The sequence below is a fragment of the Urocitellus parryii genome, chromosome 6 (genome assembly GCF_045843805.1).
Source record: "Urocitellus parryii isolate mUroPar1 chromosome 6, mUroPar1.hap1, whole genome shotgun sequence".
NCBI lineage: Eukaryota > Metazoa > Chordata > Mammalia > Rodentia > Sciuridae > Urocitellus > Urocitellus parryii.
Genome location: NC_135536.1, coordinates 108,587,447 through 108,609,184, shown reverse-complemented (window position 1 = coordinate 108,609,184; position 21,738 = coordinate 108,587,447). Strand labels below are relative to the sequence as shown.

Sequence of the window (21,738 nt, the reverse complement as noted above, 5' to 3'; positions counted from 1 at the left end):
GTGAGAATTTCTCTTCTTATGTTCTGGAAGGCTTCTCTGTTCTCCAGTTGATAAGCTGTGTAAGTGGATTGGCATGTAAGGTGAGCTTTCCTGTCAGGGATGGCATGGGGAACATACAGACTGGGGATAAACTGCCAAAAAGTAGAGCTTTATTCTGAGCAAGGTGCACCATGGTATAGTTCACTTCTAGATGGAGCGGCTTTTCCTTTTCCTCACTGTCCCTCAAGGAGGGTCACAACAGCCTGTTCCTTGCTTCTCCCTAAGGCCCCCACTGTCTTCATTAAGAGGCCTCCCCAAGTAAGTTGTCTTCTCTTTCCTGAAGTTATTCTTACTCAGGCTTTCCCTCAAATCCAAATCTGTATCTTCTGCCCACTGTTCGGTGAAAAAGAATAGGTCCTGCTGTGGCTAAGGTGGGTACTTTGTGCATTATTCTGAGGGTCACTAGCCTACCCCCAGTCTACTTAGGCAGTCTCCCTTTGGCTTAATGTGGAGTTTGGTGCTTTAGGGTATGGCACAACTTGGACTCTGGAGTCATCAGACTGCATAGGTTCAAATTTTGGCTCTGCTACATGTTAACTATGTGAGTCTCAATAGCTTTGACCTGTAAAGGGGGGATTATAAGAATATAGTCACTGGTCAGTGGTCAATTATTCTTGGTGATTGTGAAGCCTGCTAACTTTGATTTCTTCAGCTATGCTTTTATTTGTCTTTTTTTTCCTACCACTCTTATCCTACCTATTTTCTTTTCTTTTTGTTTTCATCAAAGTAACATGTTTGTATTAAAAAGCAAAAACATTTCGAGTCTTATTACTAAAAACCACCATCCACTACCTCATCTTGCCTGACTCTTGAGCCTGAAAGTCACCAGTTTAATATCAAAGCTATTTATTTTGTTGTTTATCATTGTATTTCTAAAGAACATTATTATAATGCAATTTCATGGCTTTTCTTTTCTTTTTCAATCATTAACTTCCTATTATGACAGATTAGGATTTAATACTTATACTTTTCCCCATTCCCATACATCTCTCCACTGAGATAATTTAAACATGTATCATTCACATTTTAAAAAATATATAAATATTATTCACAGTTCAAAACTGAGCCATAGTGTATTGATGACATTCTCTTGTTTATACACCTTTTTGTTTTTTCTAGCTTTAATAATCACTTTGCTTTATATTCATTTAATTTTCCTAGAAAAGGAGAATAAATTCATCACTAAATCTTCTTCTCCAAGAGCACTATTCTGGGTTGAAACACGGTGCCTGGTGTACCAGTTTCACTTTTTTCTTGAAGACACCCCCACTGGATCCCCTTTTACCCCTGTTACAATCTGGTCTGGTTGCTGTCCAGGCCAGCTGCCCACTGTCAACCTTGGATCCTTGAACTCCGTGAAGAGGTTCAAAAATGTGTCTGTTCCTGTCTTTCCTAGTATCGGTCATATTCTTGTCAACTCAGCACAAAATGATTTACCAGAAAGCTAAAGGAACTCAGAATCAATGGAGGCTAGGACAGTAGGGAACAAAGGGGCTCTGGAGGCTGAATGTAATCTGTCCAGGATGCCTTGACTGCTGTTGACACTCACTGTGAACATCCTGGCTTTACTTACTTGGAATTCAAAGTGCTGGGCAGAAGTATCTAATTCACCAAATTTGCCTGGATAGGTGAGGGAGAGCAGAGGGCACAAAGCAGTGTGGCAGAAGGGCTGAGAAAAGTTAGGCCACCTTTGGAAGGAGGAGACTTCCTGCCTTCCTGCTACCCAGGGAGTAAGCCAGCTGGAGAGGAATCCCCTGGTCTGCCTGATCACCTGAGAAAGGTGACACACTGGATCCATTGATAAGAAGCCCACCTTCCAGATTATCTGACACTTGTTAAGAATCTGTTTTGATCAAGATGGAGGTAGAGTTGGGTGCAAAGGTGAATAAGATCCATCTTCTCCCCAAGGAAGCTCATACCAGACATTTTAAAAAAATAACAAAAATAGCTAATTCTCATTGAACACTTTGCAAAGTGCTAGACACTGATCTTCCACACTTACTAATAACTAACCAAATGTTTTTTTAACAACCCAAAGAGACAAATGCTATAATTAGCTCCATTTGACTTCTGGGGAAAATGAGGCACAGAGAGCTCTAGTAGCCTGCCCTAGATCACATAGTAAGTCAGTTGCTTGCTAGGATCCACACTTAGGCAGTCTGTTGTCAGAGCTCCTGCATTTAGCCCTCACCCTATCCATCCTCTAAGCCAACTCCAGGACCATCTCCCATGACCAACACATGCAGCAGCTTAAATCCTGCCCTGACTCCTTGTCTGAAGGTTGTTAGGCTTTGTAAACTCACCGGACACCAAAGTATGCTCTAGGATATTGCCATTGTCATTTCCCTGTTCTGCCTTCCACAGTTACATCATTAACCTGAGTCCTCATGGTCTCATCCTACAGAAACTTCAAGCTCCTCTGACTCTCCTATTTCATAGTCTTTGGAGTGTCTTTCACAAGGCAAGTGCTCAGATGTTTTTGCTGTTTGGTGGGTTGGTGGAGGATGCTGTCATTTCCCCAGGTTTCTGTGACATGAACAAAGTGTTCTCAGTCTGTGCATTGGAATTACGGGGAATTAACAACTACGATGCCCAGACACCACCCCTACAGGTACTGATAAAACTGATCTAAGGTGTAGTCTGAACATGGCGTACTCCCTGCATTGACACTAATTTTAGAAATTTTGGAAATGTCAAGAGAGGGCAGTCAGTGGAGGGAGTAGGAAAAACTTGGGTTTTGGAGATGAGCAGGCAAGGTTCACATCACAGCTTAATAAGTTACAAGTTGGATGAGTTTGGTCAAATCAACTTCCCCACATCTCAGTTACCTCATCTGTAAAAGGGAAGAATAATATTCACCTTAAAGTAAAGCACTTGACATGAAATAAAGCACTGGGAAGAAGTATGTTAGAAGAAATGTAGTATGTTGCAGCTATTAAAATTAATTATGCATTTGCCTGTCCAATATTGATTCAGCATCTCCCAAGCACCAGGCACTTGGATGCTCTTGGGGGACAATAGAAAACATGACATTTGTGGTCTCTTTCCTTTTGGCATTAATATTCTTGCAATTCAATTTAACAAACTTTTATTGGGTTTGGGATATCAAGAACTCTGTGGCTTTAAAATGAATAAAACATTGTTTTGCTGTGAAGAAAAGAAAAGTAGACACTAATCATAACTAAAGGAGGAATGGCAAGAGAGGTGCAAACCAAGAGCGGTGGGGTTGAGAGGAGAGAGGCATTTAGAGGGCAGATCATGGAAATTTCCATGGAAAACAGGATACTGCAGAGGGCCCTCAAAGAATAGAGAGGATTTCGTGGGATGACGTTGGGAACTGCTTGAACAAAAGCATGGAGGTAGGAATAGTCAGTAATCCAACCTGGCAAAGGAGCTGGATGTGCACATACATGAACAAAGAGGACAGTCATACATAAGCAGGAAAATGCAGGTAGGGACCTTACATGCCAGGGCGAGGCATTGGACTCTATTTGTTCAGCTATGCGAACCACACAGGAGTTGGAGCTTAATTATATTGTTCTTAGCTCTTAATACCTGAACCTCTGCTGGCTTCATTCTGCAGTAGGTATCTTTGGTGCTGCTATCTTGAGCTTCCCTTTCTCTCTCTACTGCTACCTTAGTCCCAAATGTTCAGTGCTCAGTATCCTGTTTCTGCCCTCAGGTGAGAATCTGATGAATCTCAGCCTCAGGCATAAAATGCAACTCCAAATAGCAAATGCATGTTGGCAGGTACAATGGAAGGACCCTGAGACTGAATCTGGAGGAGACCTTGTTCTAATCTTAGCTCTGCTTCTCACCATTTGTGTGGTCTTGGGCCACTGACTGCTCTTCTCTAAGCATCAGTTTCCTCATCTGAAAAAAGACTGGGATAGATGGGTTGACTGACAATGACCTTTTGAGCTACAATGTTCTCTGACTAATTTTCCAACTGCCAAATTCAAGAATGTCTGCTTTGACTCAGATAAGGGGATGTTACTGCTGAAAATTAGTTCTGGAACATGAGGCTTAGGGGAGAGAGGTAGAGCAGCTACCTCCAGGTAGGTGCTCAGCAGTGTCAACTGAGTTCATGCTTGAACTCATTGCAGCCCAGGCACTGGACATGATGCTTCCAGATGATTCTAGCCCCCAGCCATCTAAGTCACTGCCAGGCAATCTAGACTTCCCTGTTGAAGTCAAATGTTGTGGAACAGAGATAAGCCCCCTACACTGAGCTGTCTGAATTCTTGACTCTCAGAATGCCTTAATATAATGAAATCATTGTTTTGTAAAACCAAGGTTGAAATGGTTTGTTATATAGATAATAGATAACTGGAAATGGGGGAGCAGGTGTCAGGGATGGTTGGAGGGTGAGGGGCCTCCCTCTGCAGGTAAGACCTCATTAGTGGGTATTCTTCCCCTCTGCCCACTGACTTCAGAAGCTGCCTCTGATGGTGGATGTTATCCCACATAGCATGGTGCTCTCAGGACAGGTTCAGAGCCTACCCTGTCCTGGAATGTTGTGCAGAAGCTCTGGGATCTTCCAAGAGGCTGAGGCACTGCTTGCTGTGGGGCAGGATCTACTTGTACCTGTCAGAATCCCAGTGTCCAAAAGGCTAAAGCCGTTGGGCATGGTGGCATACCTGCAATCCCAGTGGCTCTGGAGGCTGAGGCAGGAGGATCTTGAGTTAAAGGCAGCCTCAACAAAAGTGAGGCACTAAGTAACTCAGTGAGACCCTGTCTCTAAATAAAATAAAATAAAATAAATAGGATCAGGGATGTGGCTCAGTGGTCAAGTGCTCCCTTAGTTCAATTCCTGGTACCTTGCCCCCCAAACAAGGCTAAAGCTGGGACAGTAGGTGCACATTGGTAAAGCTCGTCTAAGTGCATCTTACTATCCCATTCTGGCACCACAGTAGCTCCCCTAGAAATTACTGAAAGGGATGTTTCTCCCATTTCACTGATGAAGGAAGAGCCACTCAAAGACCACACATAGGGAGGGCAGAATATGGCTTTGAGCTAGGCCATAGGACTCTGCATCTAACACTCCGCTCTCTGGGGGAGCCCCATTGGTGATCTAGCAATAAAAGCTCTGGGAAGGAGACTTTGTTTTCTTCTGCTAACAGGATTCTTGTCTTGAAATAAGACCACTGAACTTGGTTTAGCTTGTTTCCATTTCCTTTCTCCCATCACCTCCTCCACTATCATTTATTTTTTCCTTTGGAAAGAAGAAAGAGAGGAAGAATCCACTCCCAAGTCTTTTATTAGGAAAATAAATTTGGTGATGTGGGGGTTTCACTAGCAGTGTCAGGACTAGGGCTGCAAAGGGCAGTGAGCCGGGAACCTCCCAAACTGGGTGGGGGCAGTTGAGGAAGGGAGTGTTCCCATCACAGCTGTGAGTCGTGGGCGGTGAGGTTTCCCAGAAGAATCTGTGCGAAATCAGGGAATACTCTGGGTGCAGGGGCTGGGCAGGGGTTGGAGTGAGGCAGGGGTGCCTGGAAATGCTGTTTTCTGAGCAGTTGGCCGGACTATGTATTACACCTGTTAGTTCTTTTAAGTCAAACAGACAAGACTTGAGGGTTAGCTGACTTGCCCAAGGCCGCCCAGTAAGTAAAGGGCAAGAGTGGGAAAGGACGCTCTGATGTCACCTCTTGCTGGGTCTCTTGGGAGCCTCAGAGCCCTGAGGTGACCTCAGGGAACAGTAGGAGGGCTCTAGGCCCTCACAGCAGGGCGGCCTGGAGGGGGTTCCCAGCAGGGGGCGCCCAGAACTCGGGCCGCCCGCCCGGCGCGCCTCCAGCCGGCGCCTGGGACAGGGCCGGCCGCTCCGCCCCCTCGGCTCCTCCACCTCTGCCGGCCGGCGCTGGGCGCTGTGTTAGAAGAGTGGAGCTGGGCGCCGGGAACCCCGCCGCGCCCCGTCCCGTCGTGCTCGCTGCGGCCGTCGCTTCGCAGCCTCCAGCCGTGAGTAGTGCTGGTCTGCGGGCTCGACGGGCGGGACCCGGCAAGCAGGCAGCCCGACGGCAGCAGCGCCAGGGACTGGGTCTGACGGGGCAGAGTCCCGGGGCGCTCTTTCGTGGATCCCTGACGCCGGCCCGGGGTATGGCCGGCAGTGCCCTGGGCATTGTGTCCGGGATCAGGTCGCCAATCTGCACGCTGCTACCCCAGGCGCGCTCGGGAGCCTATCAGGCTGGGGCGGCAAGCAGAGGCCTGGCGCGGATGGGGGGCAGACTTCCATCAAGTTAAGCCCCCTCAAAAGGGAAGAGCATGCTCGGGAGGAGAGAGACCGAGGTTCTCAGTTTCTGTTGTCTTTCACATCTCTTGTGCCCGCGGCCCAGGATTTGTTTCGAGGAGGGTGCTCAGTACGTCGGGAGCCTCCACGGCCCCTGCTTCAGGAGCCCCGTTCGGGGCTGCACTAGGGTGCGCAGAGCTCAGCTGCGCGTGGAGGCAGCCAGCGGGTCTTCTGCACGCTGGGGTGGAAGAGCATTGCCAGGGCTTGGCCTGGACTCTGGACAGGCATTGTGGATATCTCACAGCGTATCTTGGTTTGGCTAATCCTCACTGTAACGCTGCAAGGTGGAAATGAGTTTTGGCTTTCAAAGGGCAGGACGAGCTCTTGTGACATGAGCTGCTTTGAAGCCATGCAGGTAGTGGTAAGTTAGGGGTGCACAAGGAATGCACACTGGAGAGGACACTATAGCTGGCTGCCTCAGGCAGATGGAGCACAGCCCCTGGCACCCTGTACTCTAAACTCCAGTGGAGGGCAGCTGGGGGCTGCTGTTCGGGTTTCTGACACTGTTTCCCAACTACCTCTAGGTGTTGACTGAGCGGTGCTGGTGTCAACTTCATGGTTACTTTAGAGCCGTTTTCCTCCCTATTCCCAAAGATGTGTTTCAGCACCTAAAGTGACCCCACTGATAATTCGGAACCTTCCTGCAGGGCTTGGATAGAGGTTTAGGAGTATGTGGATGTGGGTGGACATCTGATGTCCTGGGACAAGTTTCTGACCTGATGGCCTCCCTGAAACCTATTTGTTAGATGAAGAGGTGAACAAGCAAAGCCGGATCTTTACCAGGAGTTTTTCTCATGTCAGCTTAGGCAGGTGGCTGACCTCTTGTGCCCCAACTTCCTCATCAGGGATTGTGGTGGGTCAAAGCCAGGAGTGGCTAGAAGGGCTCTGTAATCCCCCCCTTTTTGGCAGCCTCCCCACAGTGTGAATGTGGTGATTCCTAATGTGGGTGTGTATGAGTGGACAGTCATTTGTGTTTGACCCAAACCACTGCCTGTCCCTGCCATGGTCCCATTTCTGTCACTTACTGGGTGAGGAACTCAGAGAGCTTATTTTGTAGAGTGAATTATGGACAGTGGGGGAGAGGGCTTTGTGAATGTGAGGTGATTTTTTCAGGCTTGAACATCTCCTAGGTTGTCCCCCAGGAGGTCACTGACTTCCCAGCCCCACACCACCCTTGGAGGGGCTGGATGGCTATCAACAGAAGCCTTGAGAAGTTCAGTGGGCTAGCTGTGTGACTGTTGGTAAGTCCCTTCCCCTGTCTGGACCTCAGTTTCCTCCTTTTGTCAAACAAGTGGCTTAGACCAGACAGCAGTGGTTTCAAACTTCTGTTTCACAGTGAGTTTTTACCCAGAACCCCAGCGTGTATCACAGAGTGTGAAACTGCTCTGGCCCCACTTTGTCACCTTGTTGGCTGCTGAAGCAGAGGCTAAAAATTCCTGAATACGTATGTATCTGTGAGGTCCCTTTCTGTGGGGTCCTAGGAAATCTGTTAGCACCCCAGGGTTTTGCCTGGTATTGAGGTGGTGGGCAGGAATGTGAATTCCAAGGACCCTATTAGGAGAAATGTGGGCACTAAGATGAGTCTCATCCTTTGAATGTCTGGAGCTAATGACCTGTGCCTCTGGCCAAAAGTTGTAGTCATGTCTCTCCCCTCTGCCATGTGGTTTCAGCTTTTCAGGGTCAGAAAGATGCCTGTCCTAGATGGTGACAATAATTCTACCTCAGAGTTTCTCTACTTTAGTTGCATACTTCTACACTGGTCAAGTGCAGTCAATTTGGGGGAGGTATTAGGAAAGCGCTTTAAGCTGTTACCAGTTTTTTACTGTATGAGCTATGTCCTTGAGAAAGGAGGCTGGGGCACTAAATGCAAACCAACCAACATTTATGGTGTGTCTGCTGTAGACTAGCTATTACGAGGGACTTGTGGGGCTCCAAGACAATAGGCAGGAGGGGAGAAACTCACATATTGGAATTGTCCAGGGACCATTTCAAACATTTCACATCTTACTTGTCCCATAAAGTAGAAGTTAATCTAATTTTTAAAATTTTATAAAGTTTTGATTGCAATTGAAATACATATACATACACATTACCATACATATATGTCCACATTACTATACATATGGATGTATGTCCACATTACCATACTTATATGTCCACATTACTATCACCCAGCTTGAGAACCAACATTGCCAGCACCCAGAAATCTCCCATGTCCCCTTCCTGTCACAACCTCCCACCCAGGTGGAACCATCGTTCTGACTTCTAGCACCATGGGTTAGTTTTGCCTAAATGAAACCACACACTATATAATCTTTCATATTTGACTTCTCTTATTCAACATGTTTGTTTATGAGATTCAACCTTATTGTTTCAGGTAGCAGTAGTTTGTTAATTCTCCTTGTATGATTCCATTATATGGATACACCTCAATTTATCTATCCATTCTTCTCTTGGTAATTATTTGGTTGCTTCCAATTTTTAGTTTTTCCTAATAGTGCTGCTATGAATATTTAAACATGGACCATTCTGGAAAATAGCTGTGTGCATTCCATATATGTATGTATGTATGTGTGTGTGTGTGTATGTGTATATATATATATGTGTGTGTGTATGTATATATATATATATATCCCCTCAGCACCACATAAAAATAAATAAATAAAATAAAGGTATTGTGTCCATCTACATCAGCACCACATAAAAATAAATAAATAAAATAAAGGTATACCTTTATTTTATTTATTTATTTTTATGTAGTGCTGAGGATCCAACTCAGTGCTTCACACATGCTAAGAAATCAGTCTACCACTGAGCTGCAACCCCAGTCTGAGCTTCATGCATTTATTTAGTTATCTCTGTAGAAAACCCCCCACCCCCACAGTTTTCCAGAGTGGTTGTCCCTGTGTGTACTCCCCCTGACAGTGTTTGAGAGCTCTCACTGCTCCACCTACTCAGCAACAGCAGGCATTGTATAGGTCCAGTTCCCTTGGAAGTAGTTTTAAGTTCAGAAAAGTTATCCTGTGCTCAGCTAAGGACAATGCGTTTATAAGTGACAGAGTTGGGATTTGAACCCAGACCTGTGTGACTGTAATCTGTGCTGCCTCCCTCTGAGATAGAAATAGACATTGATTATGATCTGAACCAGAACTTGCAAAATTCTAACCCTAAGTATGTATGAAGAACAAACACTCTTTGGGAATTTAACGAAGGGGAGAATTTTCATTTCTTTGTGGGAGGAAAAGGATCATGGTACCTCACAGAGATGGTAGCTTTTGGGCTGGACCTTTCAGGAAAGGAGAGATTTTGCCTGGAGGGCTTTCCAGGTTGGGCTTCTGTAGAAAGGGCTCTGCTCCAGCTGAGGCCAGGCAGGAGTGAAAGTTTTGGGGGAATGGGAAAGGTCTACTTTGGCTGTGATACAGAATATATGGAAGAGGGGGCTAAGGCTGGACAGATGAATTGAGGCCAAATTGGGCAGATGAGTTGAGCCTTAGGCTGCACCTCTGCTTGCTGACATTGGCCAACCAGGATGTGGAGCCATTTTATTAAGGAACTGGGGCTTCTTCAAATTCAGCTCAGTCTCTGATGGTGAATGGAGCTGGCCCCTCACTAAATGGAAGTTCTTAGCTGTTCCTGGGACCACTTTCAGTGTTTCTGCCAACAAAAAATTTTTTGGAGTTTTCTGCTTACATCTAGCTGTATGAGATTAGTCACCCCACCCCCACGACCTGACCTAAATAGTTTGTTTGGAAGGATTTTTTCAGCAAAAAGAAGATGGTAGACAGCAATCCCACCTCCTCTAAGACTAGTCTCAGAAGATTTGCCATAATGTTGGGGGTGAGGGTAGTTCTAGCTTCTGATTCTGGTTTTGCTGGGGGGCCCCAAGCCTTTTTTCCTGAGAAAGGAACCAAATTGGTTGTCTCAATGGCTGTAGGGAACAGAAACACAAACAATCGTCTGCGATGCATCAAATAACATTAATAATCACTTATTTATACAGCAGTTTATAATCCTTATCACAATGAATTCCCAGATGGATGTGTGAAGTAGGTGATATGGATAATGTCACCTCTATTTACATTTGAGGAGACTGAGGCCCAAAGAGGGTGGCACCCTGCTGTGGGCCACAGGGCTAATAAACACCAAGCTAGTCCAGACCTGGGGCTGTTAGGGCCTGCTATTTTTTATTTTATTTTTTTAAAGAGAGTGAGAGAGGAGACTGCTATTTTTGATATTCCATGTCCCAGACCTTGCTGAAGAATAGAGACCAAGCAGGGAGAGGATACATGAGGGACTGTAGACGCAGTTAGGCAGGTGATCCTGAGAGTGAAACCTGGGAGCCAGCCCAGTTCTGCCTGGGGGTCTCAGGGATGTGTTCCTTAGCAGAAGGGAAAGTGGAGGTGGCATCTAGATAGTGGCACTCTGATTTGCATGGGGCAGAGCTGGAGGAAAGAAGGTGAAATGTATATATCCCCTGAGAATTAGAACAGCTTCAGCCACTTGGTGTTGGTGAGATGTGCCCTTATGTCATGGTGTCTCCACCCTGCCTGGTGAAATTAATCATTTGAGGTACATGAAGCCTGGGTGTGGTTGGCATCTGATTGGCAGGCAGAGAATCTTCCCATGCTAGGCAAAATGGGCTCTGAGAGGCCTTTGCTAATTGACGACTTTTGAAAGACAGGTCCACAGGTTTTATCTTTTTGATTGGCAGACTATACCCTGGGCTCTGCCCTTAGGGTGCTGTCCAGGATGGCAAGTAGCTGTCTCAGGAATAGGTGAGGATCCCAGGGGAGGATGCAAACAGTCTCTTATAGTGGAGTGATGAGTGCTCTCTATGGCTTAGAGTAGTCCTGTGGTTCTCATTAAGGTACCCTCTGCAGAAACTTAGTTCCACTTTATAGATGAGGAAACCCAGCCTCTCTGACAAGCAGTGAAGTCACAAATCTAGTTGCAGTCAAAGCTGGAATCAGCACCTCAGGCTTCTGATCTTGGTACCTGTTGTAATTTGTCACATCATTCCCGCCCATTTTCCCCTTGGGGTGATTAGTGAGAGCAGTTACCAATCTGTTCAGACTCGCAGTTGGGTGGCACAACCCCTAAGGGAGCTGAGGTCATGATAATCCCTTGCCTTTCTATAGCATTTCGTCATTTACAAAACAATTTCATGACTTGAAGTTGATTTTACAGTATTAGCCCATTTTACAGATCAGGATGCTAAATTCCTTTCAGCCTAAATGATTTACCCAAGCAAGAATGGGACTTGAACCTGGGACTTCTGACTCAAAAACTAGTGTTTCCATTACTGTACAACAGTTTTTTATTCTTTTCTCAGTGGATCTGAAGGTAATAAAAGCAAATAGTTCACCATGGATCTTTTTCTCAGAACTTCTTCAGAATAAGTAAGGAAGACTCTTTTTCCATCTCCTTAATAAATTTGAATAAATAAAACAGATGTGGTGACTCATCCCTGTAATCCCAGATACTCCCGAGGTTGAGGGGAGGATTACAAATTTGAGGCCAGCCTGGACAATTTAGGAAGACCCTGTCTCTAAATAAATAAATAAACTGAATTAAGATGACTCCTATGAACCATACATAATCAGTCCAAGTGAAAAGAAAGCTGGAGTAGGGCATTTCTTGAGGAACCAGGGCTGTGGATTACCGTTAAAATATTAGCTCCCTTGCAGCCAGTTGTTCTGAGTTCTCAGACTCCGAGGCTTGTGCTTATTTTCATGGCCCTTCTAATGTCAGGTTTCTTCCAATTTCAGGGTTGTATGGTCCAGGCCTCCATGAAGAGCCCAAACATGGAGACGTTCAAGCAGCAGAAGGTGGAGGACTTTTATGACATCGGAGAGGAGCTGGGGAGGTAAGAGATTGGTGGAGGGGATGTGATCCGAGGCCAGTTATGCTGCCTTTTGGTGAATTGTCAGTTGGTGTTGTAAGACACGGGCTTGTCAAGGAATAGTGGGAAGCTTTAATAACAAGCCTGGAGCTTATTCATCTTCATGGGTGACTCTGCAAACAGTCATGTCTCTGGAAATCAAGATTTGCTAGAAGAAGGGGCTAGAACTGTTGAGATCTGTGTTTTCAGTGCAATCTGACAGCTGTGACAAATCTTAATGATTCTTGTTTCATGTGTTACTTTCCTCACAAATCCCTCTTCAGGACCTGACCTATTGATTTTCTTCTGAGCCCCACTTGGGATTCTCCATCCTGGTTCCCAGGATTTTGGTTTTTAAGCTCAGAGCCTGAATGAGAGGAGGTGGAGTAATCTCCTGTAAATGGATTTGCATTGAGTAAACAGTCACATGAGCCTAGTCATGAAGTTTCTTGGGATCTGAATTACTTAGTGCATTGTCAGTTTGGTTCAAACCAGAATGCAGTCAGGGCTGAACTCTGAGAAGTAAAACCAATTACTCTTTGGAGAGAAATTAGGATTTTCATGAGTTTTCAGGTCTCCTATTTCTAATAACTGCTCATACTTACATGGTATTTTTCATTGTTTTTGTTTTTGCTGTATTGGGGATTGAACCCACAGTCTTGTGCATGTTAGTAGATAAGTGTTCTACCACTGAGCTACATCCCAGTAAATTTTCTAAAAATTTTATCTTGAGATAAGTTTTCACTAAATTGCCAAAATTGGCCTCAAACTTCTGATCTTCCTGTCTCAGCCTCCCGACTAATTGGGATTACAGGCATGCACCATTGCACCTGGCAGGATGAGGTTTTTTAACAGTTACAAAAACACCAGTTAAGAAGTCTGATTCTCACAACAATGTGTGAAATAGGAATTATTTCTACTGTCATTGTCCAAATAAGTAAACTGCAGTCCAGAGTTTAAGCAAGCTGCCCAAAGTCACAGCAAGCTGCCCAAAGAGGCAGCAAGTGACTTAGCCAAGGTGCTGACCAGTCCAGTTTGCACATGAGCACCTGTCCTGCTCTCTCCTGTGAGAACGACATTGCATAGTCACGTGGGCTCACCAGAATACCCACACACCCGGCGACATAAACCCCCAGCAGTTTGGGGTATCCATTGTATTCAACAGATAAAACAAGTAGCCTTTTTCCTTTATAGAACTCTTGGATCAGGACTAGTCTTTTACTTTCCTTCATTTTTTTTTTTTAAGAGAGAGAGAGAGAGAGAGAGAGAGAGAGAGAGAGAGAGAGAGAGAATTTTAATATTTATTTTTTAGTTTTCGGCGGACACAACATCTTTTTTTTTTGTATGTGGTGCTGAGGATCGAACCCGGGCCGCACGCATCCCAGGCGAGCGCGCCACTGCTTGAGCCACATCCCCAGCCCCACTTTCCTTCATTTTTAAAGACAAACTCCAAAGCCAAAAGTGCCATTCTCAGGAAAATGGGGGCAGAGGATACAACAAGTTCAGGGTGTGTTAATCCTGGCTGGCTAGTTAGGTGGGGAGCAAGTGACTGCAGACATCTCAGAGGGGATGACTCCCCAGCACGGGATGACTGCTCCTGCCAGTGTGGGGCCTGGTGAAGGGGTGCCAAGAACACAGAGGCTTGGGGGGCTCAGCTGGTTCTGCCTCTGAATGGGAAACCAGGTTCTCTTCACCTCAGGTCCTTCTGCCCTTGGGAAGTGGCATCTTCAGCAGATCTTGACAGGCCCTGCCAACAGCAATGGATTTGGTGGCCTCACCTTAGCCATAGGGAGTACAAGGTGCCATGAGTACACAGATTAACAAAACAGATAGTCTCTAGCTCTGCTAGAGCTCCAGCCTAGAGTAGGAGCAGCTGCATACACAATGACAGAGACAGAGTTGAATTGGATTATTATTATTACTCAACTGAGAAGTCAGGTGGGGCAAGGTCCTTGAAAAAGAAAGCAGAGGCAGTTCCCTGGGGAATTCTTATTATTCCTTGGTCATCTCATCTCCCATTTACTCTGTACATTAGGGACATAAGCGGAATAGGGTGAGCTGGTGCATGTTTATAATCTTAGCTCCCCAAAAGGTTGAGAAAGGAGGATGGTAAGTTCTAGGCAAATTCAGTGACTTAGCAAGACCCTGTCTCAAAATTGAAAAGGGCTGGGGATGTAGCTCAGTGGGAGAATGTCCCTGGGTTCAATTCCCAATACTGCAAAAACAAACAGAAAGGAACCTGAGCTGTTAGAACTGGAAGAGAACTCAGGTTTTCTGGTTCTCCCCTGCAGCAGGTGTGAAGGCCCCTCACAGGCTGGGGAGTCCCTATGCCCCAGCCTGTCTAAAGTGCTAGCTGGGCTAAAGGTGGGTAAGAGGCAGCAGAGGCTTGGGGGGCTGAGGCTTCTGGAGTTTCCAGGCTTGCTAGGACCTGTGGTCTGAAGGTCAGGTGAGCTAGAAGGCCATTAGAGGTCCTCTCTTCTAGGATCCTTATTTGACAGTTGAGGAAACCAAGCATCTGAGCAGGGAAGAGTTTTGGTGGGGGACATAGAATGGGCTGGAACTAGAGCTGCCTTCAGACAACCTCTCAGATTCTAAAGGGTTAGTCCTGTCCTCTCTTCCCCACCTTTTCTTCACATGACATATTGAAGACCTACTGTGTGCCCAAGGCAGTGATAAACAAAACATATACATTGTTGCCCTCTCACAGTCTGTGATCTGCTGGTGAAAAAAAGGCACCAACCAGTGAAGACAGAAGGGTGAACCATCATACAGGGTGTTCGGGCTGTGGAGGGAGGGAACCCGATGCTCTGAGAGAATAATGGGTGGCATAGTTTAAACTGGCTGCTCAGGGAATGTTGCTCTGAACTCGCCATTTTGAGAATTGAGGAGTAAATGCCAGGCAAAGGCAGTAGCGTGGACTGGCTCTGAGGCGGGAAGAGCCTGAGGCCTGAATTGATGGCAAGAGGCCAGTGTAGCCTTGAAAAGTGAGCTGGGCAAGCAGTGCCAGAGGAGGTAGGTGGGAGCCAGGTCTAGTTGGTGAACTTCCTGCCAACTCAGAGTAGTACAGAGGTTTGGTGTTCGGGTTCCCTTCATAGCTGTGCAACCTTAAGACAACTTACTCAACCTCTGTTTTCTTCTCTGTAAAACAGGGAAAAATAACAGTCCCCACCTCATGTCTGTGGAATGGTATAAGATGTTGAGTTGAAGATGTTGAATCTAAGGTGTTGGGCCTAGCAATGGACTGATTCCAAATAAGTTTGGGACATCAAGGCCCCATCTCCCCGCCCTGCAGCCCTCAGGAGGAAGGTGTGGGACTATCAGGAAGCCCCACCTGGGGGTTAACCTCATTTCTGGAGGATGGTATGTAAACATACTTCCTCATTTTTTTTGGGGGGGGGTATTGCAAATGAAACCCAGGGGCGCTTTACCACTGAGTTATATCCCCAGCCCTTTTAATTTTTATTTTGAGACAGAGTCTCACTAAGTTGCTGAGGCTGGCTTCAAACATGTGATCCTTCTGCCTCTGAGCTACTGGATGACAGGCATGTGCCACTACACCTGGCACCTGCCTCCTCTTCTATCAGTGAGCACCCTGCCCTAGACTCAAGGTTGTCTCATTGACTTTAGATCTTCGTAAGTTCTCATTATGCAAAAGTGTGAATGAATGAAAGCTTGTTACCTGTCATACTGGATGAAGCTCACAAACAATCTTGAGCAAGGGAGTTAGACTCAAGAGTCCATACTGTATAATTCCATCCATTTCAAGTTCAAACCGGGTGAAATGAATCTATGCTGTTAGAATTCAGATAGGCAGATATCCTCAGGGGACAAGGGACTCAGAGGGCCTGGGGAGGATTTCTGAGATATTGTTCAGATATTGTTTAGATATTGTTCTCTTTCTCCATCTGTACTTGTTTCACAGTGGTGTTCATTTCATGTGTAAGTATCAAGATGTACATGTATATTTTCCAGTGTGTATGTCAATAGACTACTAATGAAGAACCTTCAGCTGCGTTTCCTGTCATCGTCTGTCCCCAAATCACATGTTTTTGATTCTTTTAGAGGCCTTTCCTTCTTTATCCTAGGAGGAAGAGACCCTCTGTAAACTTTGTGTTGGGACAGTGTGCCCTGGCTGGACCATCCTATGCTCAGCTGGGGTCCTGCTTGCCTTCACACTTCGCCTGGTTTCTGGCTCCCCACACTGCCTGCAGATGCTTGGCTGTGCTCACACTTTGGCTGAAGGTTGTCTGCTCTTTCCAGGAGTATTTGGAGAAATGCTGGCCTGCAGAACTTGGCCTCTCCCAGCCTTGGCATCCACCAGGAGGGCGGAGCAGGGGAATATTAAAACAGGACTCTTACAGAGAAGCCCGTTCAGCCCCTCATTATATAGATGAGGTCAAGACCAGTGGCTTGTCTAAGGTCACACAGTGAAACTGTGATGGAACCAAGGTGGGGCCTGGTGATCTGACTCCTAGCTTAGGGTTCTAACCCTCATACCAGAAGGACTCACAAAACACAAAATCATTTTTTCTTTTAATGTCAATGCTTCTGGAGAGTGGGCAAGAGTATGAAGCAGGGTGATCTTCTCTGTTTGACCTTGAGGGTAAAGATATGAGGGCCAGAAGTAGGAGGTGGAGCATTTGGGAAGGAACAATGTTTCCCAGTGACTGTTTCTCGGACCTCCACCTACACATCTACTGCATGCCTGAGGATATAAAGTAAATTAATTTAAGTATCATGCAACAATCAGAGATTCCTTGTTTCCTATTCTTCAATTACTTTCCTTCAGTTAATTTTTTAATTTATATTATTATATTAATGTAAAATCATTAAATGTTACCATTAAACTGGTTCTCAACAAAAATTTAATTCAAATCCCCCATTTTATAGACAGGGAAAGTGAGGACCAGAGGGGAGGTGACTTGTCTAAAGTCACAGAGCAAGTGGTCTAGGACATAGAACTCAAAGGCAGAACCTTCTCAACTGTAATGTGCTGGTTTAAACATATAAACAGACAAAAGCTAAAACTTAGCATCAGGCCTGGTGGTGCACTCCTATAGTTCCAGCTCTGAAGGCTGAGGCTAGAGGATGTCTAGAGTCCTAGAGTTTAGGGCCAGTTTTAGAAATGTAACAAGACCCCATCTCTCTAAAACAAGGAGACAATTTAAGATAATAAAAGATCAGCAGCATTAACCCAATAGATATTTTTATTTTTCTGTCTTCCCTTCTAATCTTTCTGAGGATATTTCTCATATCCGCACACCCTTCCTCTGTGTGTCCACTGGAAGCACATATGTTTGCACAGAGTTTGCATCCCCCCTATGTGCTAAGCAGGTTGGGAAGACTGTGGAGAGCAGGACAGGAATGGCCCTGTCCCTGGGAGAGGCCAGGGATGAGATTAGACCTATCTCATATTTGTTTATACTGGGTTGTCAACGCTTCGAAGGCAGGTCCACATCTGTTCTCCTATTTTGAGCATCATTTAGTACTGAGACAGAGGCCAGAGGTCCCAGAAACTTCTGACTTATCTTGTTCTTCCCCCACTCTTGGAAAAATTATACTTTTCCCTTAAGGTCCAAATTAAATGCTATCTTCCCAACAGTGTCTCCCAGGAACCACCCTCCATTCCCTCCCACCTTCTTCTGGAACCCTATCTCTATTAAGTGAGAAAAAAATCATCAAACCTCATGTTACACAAAAGGGTTTATTTGGTCCTCTTCCTTGTTGGACTAGCAGTCCCTCCAGGTTGGACTTCTGTGTTTTTCAGCTTTTATCCATCTGTCCCTGCTACTGTGGTGTCTATCCCAGGCCTTTTATACCCAGCACCCACGGACACCACAGTTCAACTGTGGAGCTATCTGGAACCTGCCTTAAGTTAACGATGAGCCAGAAAACCCCCCTTCCCATAATATGCTGAAATCCATGAGCGTACGGGACATCTCAGGTACAAAGTGGGAAATGGAACATAAAAGTTACGTCCACATATCAGACACACACTGTTATATTTAATTCTTATAACAACACCAGGTGAAGTGGTTATTCCCAATTTGTAGACGAAGAAACTCGGTCTCTAATATGTTAAGTAATTGACTCAAGAAACACAGACTTGCCTTCTCAAGGAGAAGTCAAGTGGGACATTCCACTCTGTGTGACCCAGCTAATCTCAAAATATGTCAGAAAAAAAAAAAGCCAGAAACTTCTCTGGGCAGAGCCCTGTCTTTTATCCTGGCCCCAGATGTTTGCACCCCTCAGATCACATGCATGCTGGCATTTCCTGCTGTTGGAAAAGTAGAAACCACTCGAGTATGTTAGGAATCTGCTGTTCTCCTGTCAGTCTGTGCTGAGCCCTTCCCTTCTTCTGGAACAGCATAAGGCGGGTCCCTTTCCCATTTGACAGATGAGGAGAATGAGGCTCAGAGAAGTTAAATAAGGTACTTACAGTCACACAGTCTGAAAAGGAAAGTCAGGATTCTCTCCTAGATCTGTGAAACTGGAATGCCTGTACTCTTTCTATGGGAATTTCACTATTTAATCAGAATCTATCTGGGAGATTCTTCAAAGGTCATCTGTTCTAGTAGCAGCCAGGGCTCAGGGTAGTGGGGTAGAGGTAGTTTTTTTTTTTTTTTTTTTTAAACCAGTAAAGGGGACTCAGAGAAGAAAAGACAGAGCAATATATGCATCCTCTTCATGGTGCAGCAGCTAGGACACCCCAAGCCACAAAATTCCCTTAGTAAGATTCCATCTTTCAGCCTCAATGGAGTTCTTTTACTTCTAAGCCTTCTAGTCACAGGACAGTGGCCCAGCTCAGGGAGGAAAGTGGTTAGAAACAGGGGAGGTGGGTGGCAGGAGTCAGTAACAGCCCCCTCAACATCTAGAAGCCAGGAAATACCATCAATTCTGGTTCTGTCAACACCACACAGCAGGCTTCAGAGAGAGGGTCCTCACCTGGCTCAGAAGTCCTTTGTGGCCTCTGACCTGTGGAGTAAATCAAAGCATAGGCCTCCTAAAGGGTAAAGGGATTGTGAGTACAAAACACCACAGTTCAGCACAGAGACCTCTTGTCCCTCAAACCATAGGCTTGAGAACTTCCAGGGCCTGGCACAGACTCACTTGGAGTTAATGATAAGGAAGCTTCCTGGACCATAGCTGCACCCTAGACAAGCCAGTGCTTTCCAGAAGGTTAGTGGGTGTGTGGATGTGTGAGTACATGCACATCTGTACTCTAGGTCATTATGGCAGTCAACAATAAATATTCTTAGGCACCCATGATATGTTGGACAACAAGATGGATAGAGGAGACTTAGGAATCAGGCCTTGCCCCACAAGATCTTAAGGCTTAGTTCAGTCCCAGGGGTGTTCTCCTCCAAAGATGAAATGAACAGAGGGATTAGACCATGTGCTAATGGAGAGACTCCAAAAATATGTGCCAGGAGTTCTAAGGAGGAAGCCATCACTCTGGGTGGGACAGCTCCTCATGGTCTAATGTGGGAGACTGCAGTAATCTCTTTGAGTAAGGGCTCTGCCCGGACTTGGGCCAGAGGCCTGGGCTTGGATAAGAGGGCAGGAGGAGAGGGTGAAGGGATGGAGCTGTGGAGAGGACAAACTGCAGAGGGCCCTGGATGATAGAAGCTGTGGATGAGGGAGGGAGGCGCTTTCATCACCCATTGTTAGGAAGACAAAGCACAAAGCCACTCAAACAAAGTGGTTGCATTGCACATGCTTCAGTCAGAAAGCAGCTCAGCACCCAGTGCAAATCCCTGACCCTGAGGGGTGGGTCTCATTGAGCTTGGTCTACAGTAGGAAAACTGTAAGGACTGGGGGAGGTGTTGTGTGGCGGTGACTGAAACCATTATCTCCCCACCATCTGCTGGATATCCTTTCTCTTCTACTTACGTGTTACCAGTGTGTAAACTTTGTGTTGTGGTTTTTTGACTCATGTTATTGATTTATTTATATCTTCGCATGCATTGAGAGTTCATATACTAAAAAATCTTTTGTTTTGAAATAATTTCTGATGTAATAGGAAAGTTATGAGAATAACAGAACTCTCATGTACCTTTGACCTAGATATATGAATTTTAACATCTGTTTGTCTCCTCTCTTTCTCTATCTTCCTTTCTTCTCTTCCCCTCTTCTCCTCTTCCTGCCTTCTTTCCTTTTTTTCTGAGTCAGGCTATGTTTGTATCTCCCATTCTCTGACCCATTTGAGGGTAGGTTGTAGACATACCGCCTCTTCATTCCATAATATTTCACTATGTATCTTGAGGATGTGGACATTCTCTTTCATCACCACAGCATAGGATCATATGTGGCATCTTGTTGTCACATTTCTTTAGTCTCCTTTAAGCTTTAAGCTGGAATTAGTCCTTAGACTTTTTTCCCCCCGCTTTCATGATGTTGATATTTTTTTAAGAATATTGGCCTTTTTTTTAAAAAAAAAAAAAACTTTTTTAGGGGCTGGAGTTGTAGCTCTGCCGTAGAATGCTCACCTAGCACATGGGAGGCCTGGGGTTCGATCCTCAGCATCACATAAAAAATAAATTAATAAAAAATAAAATAAAATACTTTTTTTAGTTGTAGATGAACACAATACCTTTACTTTATTTATTTTTATGAGGATCTAACCTAGTGCCTCCAATATGCTAGGCAAGCACCCTACCACTAAGCCACAACCCCAGCCCAAGAATACTGACCTTTTTAAAAATAAATACAACCCATAGACTTTTGTTAACATCATAATATTGTACTACATAGGCATTCCCAATTTATTTAACTTTCCCCTGTTGTTTTTCATTGCTAAAAATAATAGTATTTCTGTGAACATATTTGTTTAATTTCCTCTCTGCGTTATTTTCTGTTGGGCGTACTCCCAGAGGTGGCATTCCAGGGCAAAGGTTGTGACTGATTTGCTTCATGGTTGAAACTAGAAATACTGAATCAGCTTACGTTGTCACCAGCATGTACTTATTTCCTCATGGCTTTGCCGACACTCTGTCATTGTTTTTGTGTATTTTGGGTGGGTTTTATAAAGCTACAGTAATATTTTCATTATAGGGAAATTTGAAGAGCTTGAAGTCTTCTGTACTTTCCCCTTCATTCAAACCTTATTCCTTATGCTTCTTAATTGTTTTTTAATGATGTTTGTGTTTCATTTGCATTCGTTACATTTTCATGGATAATTTTAAGTTTTGATAGCAATATAGGGTAGGTAATCACCATTTTATAAGTGATAAAAGAGAAGCTTGGGGATTCTCCCTGACCCAGGCCTAGGCACAGAGTTCTTCCCTATAGAATGACAGCATTTCTTCCTCTTACCAGAAATAGAAGGAATGCATGGTCCTTGGGGTCTCCAGAACTCCCTAAGGAGTTTGCTTCTTTGTCTCTGCTTTTAGAAGCCAGCTGGGAGGGTCCTATTGGGCAGCTTTCTGGGAAAGTGCTATTGGGAGAGGGGTGCTTGGGGTAGGTATGATTTTGAGAGGACCCAGGAGTGAGCTCTTATTCTCCTCCTTGCTGAGGAGACCAGAGTGAGGACTCT

The 21,738-nt window shown here is 45.2% G+C and overlaps 1 protein-coding gene across 4 annotated transcripts in view; it reads left to right on the top strand.

Annotated features, from left to right (window-relative positions):
• The first annotated feature begins 5,892 nt into the window (after positions 1-5,892).
• Positions 5,893-21,738, top strand: part of Dapk2 (death associated protein kinase 2) — a 112,954-nt gene continuing 97,108 nt past the window's right edge. For 3 of the 4 annotated variants that reach the window (XM_026384792.2, XM_026384791.2, XM_026384789.2), the window contains exons 1-2: positions 5,893-5,994; positions 12,091-12,188. In XM_026384792.2, the coding sequence (XP_026240577.2) occupies positions 12,097-12,188 (92 nt within the window). In that variant the 5' untranslated portion in view covers positions 5,893-5,994; positions 12,091-12,096. The other variant, XM_026384790.2, reaches the window with a different exon arrangement.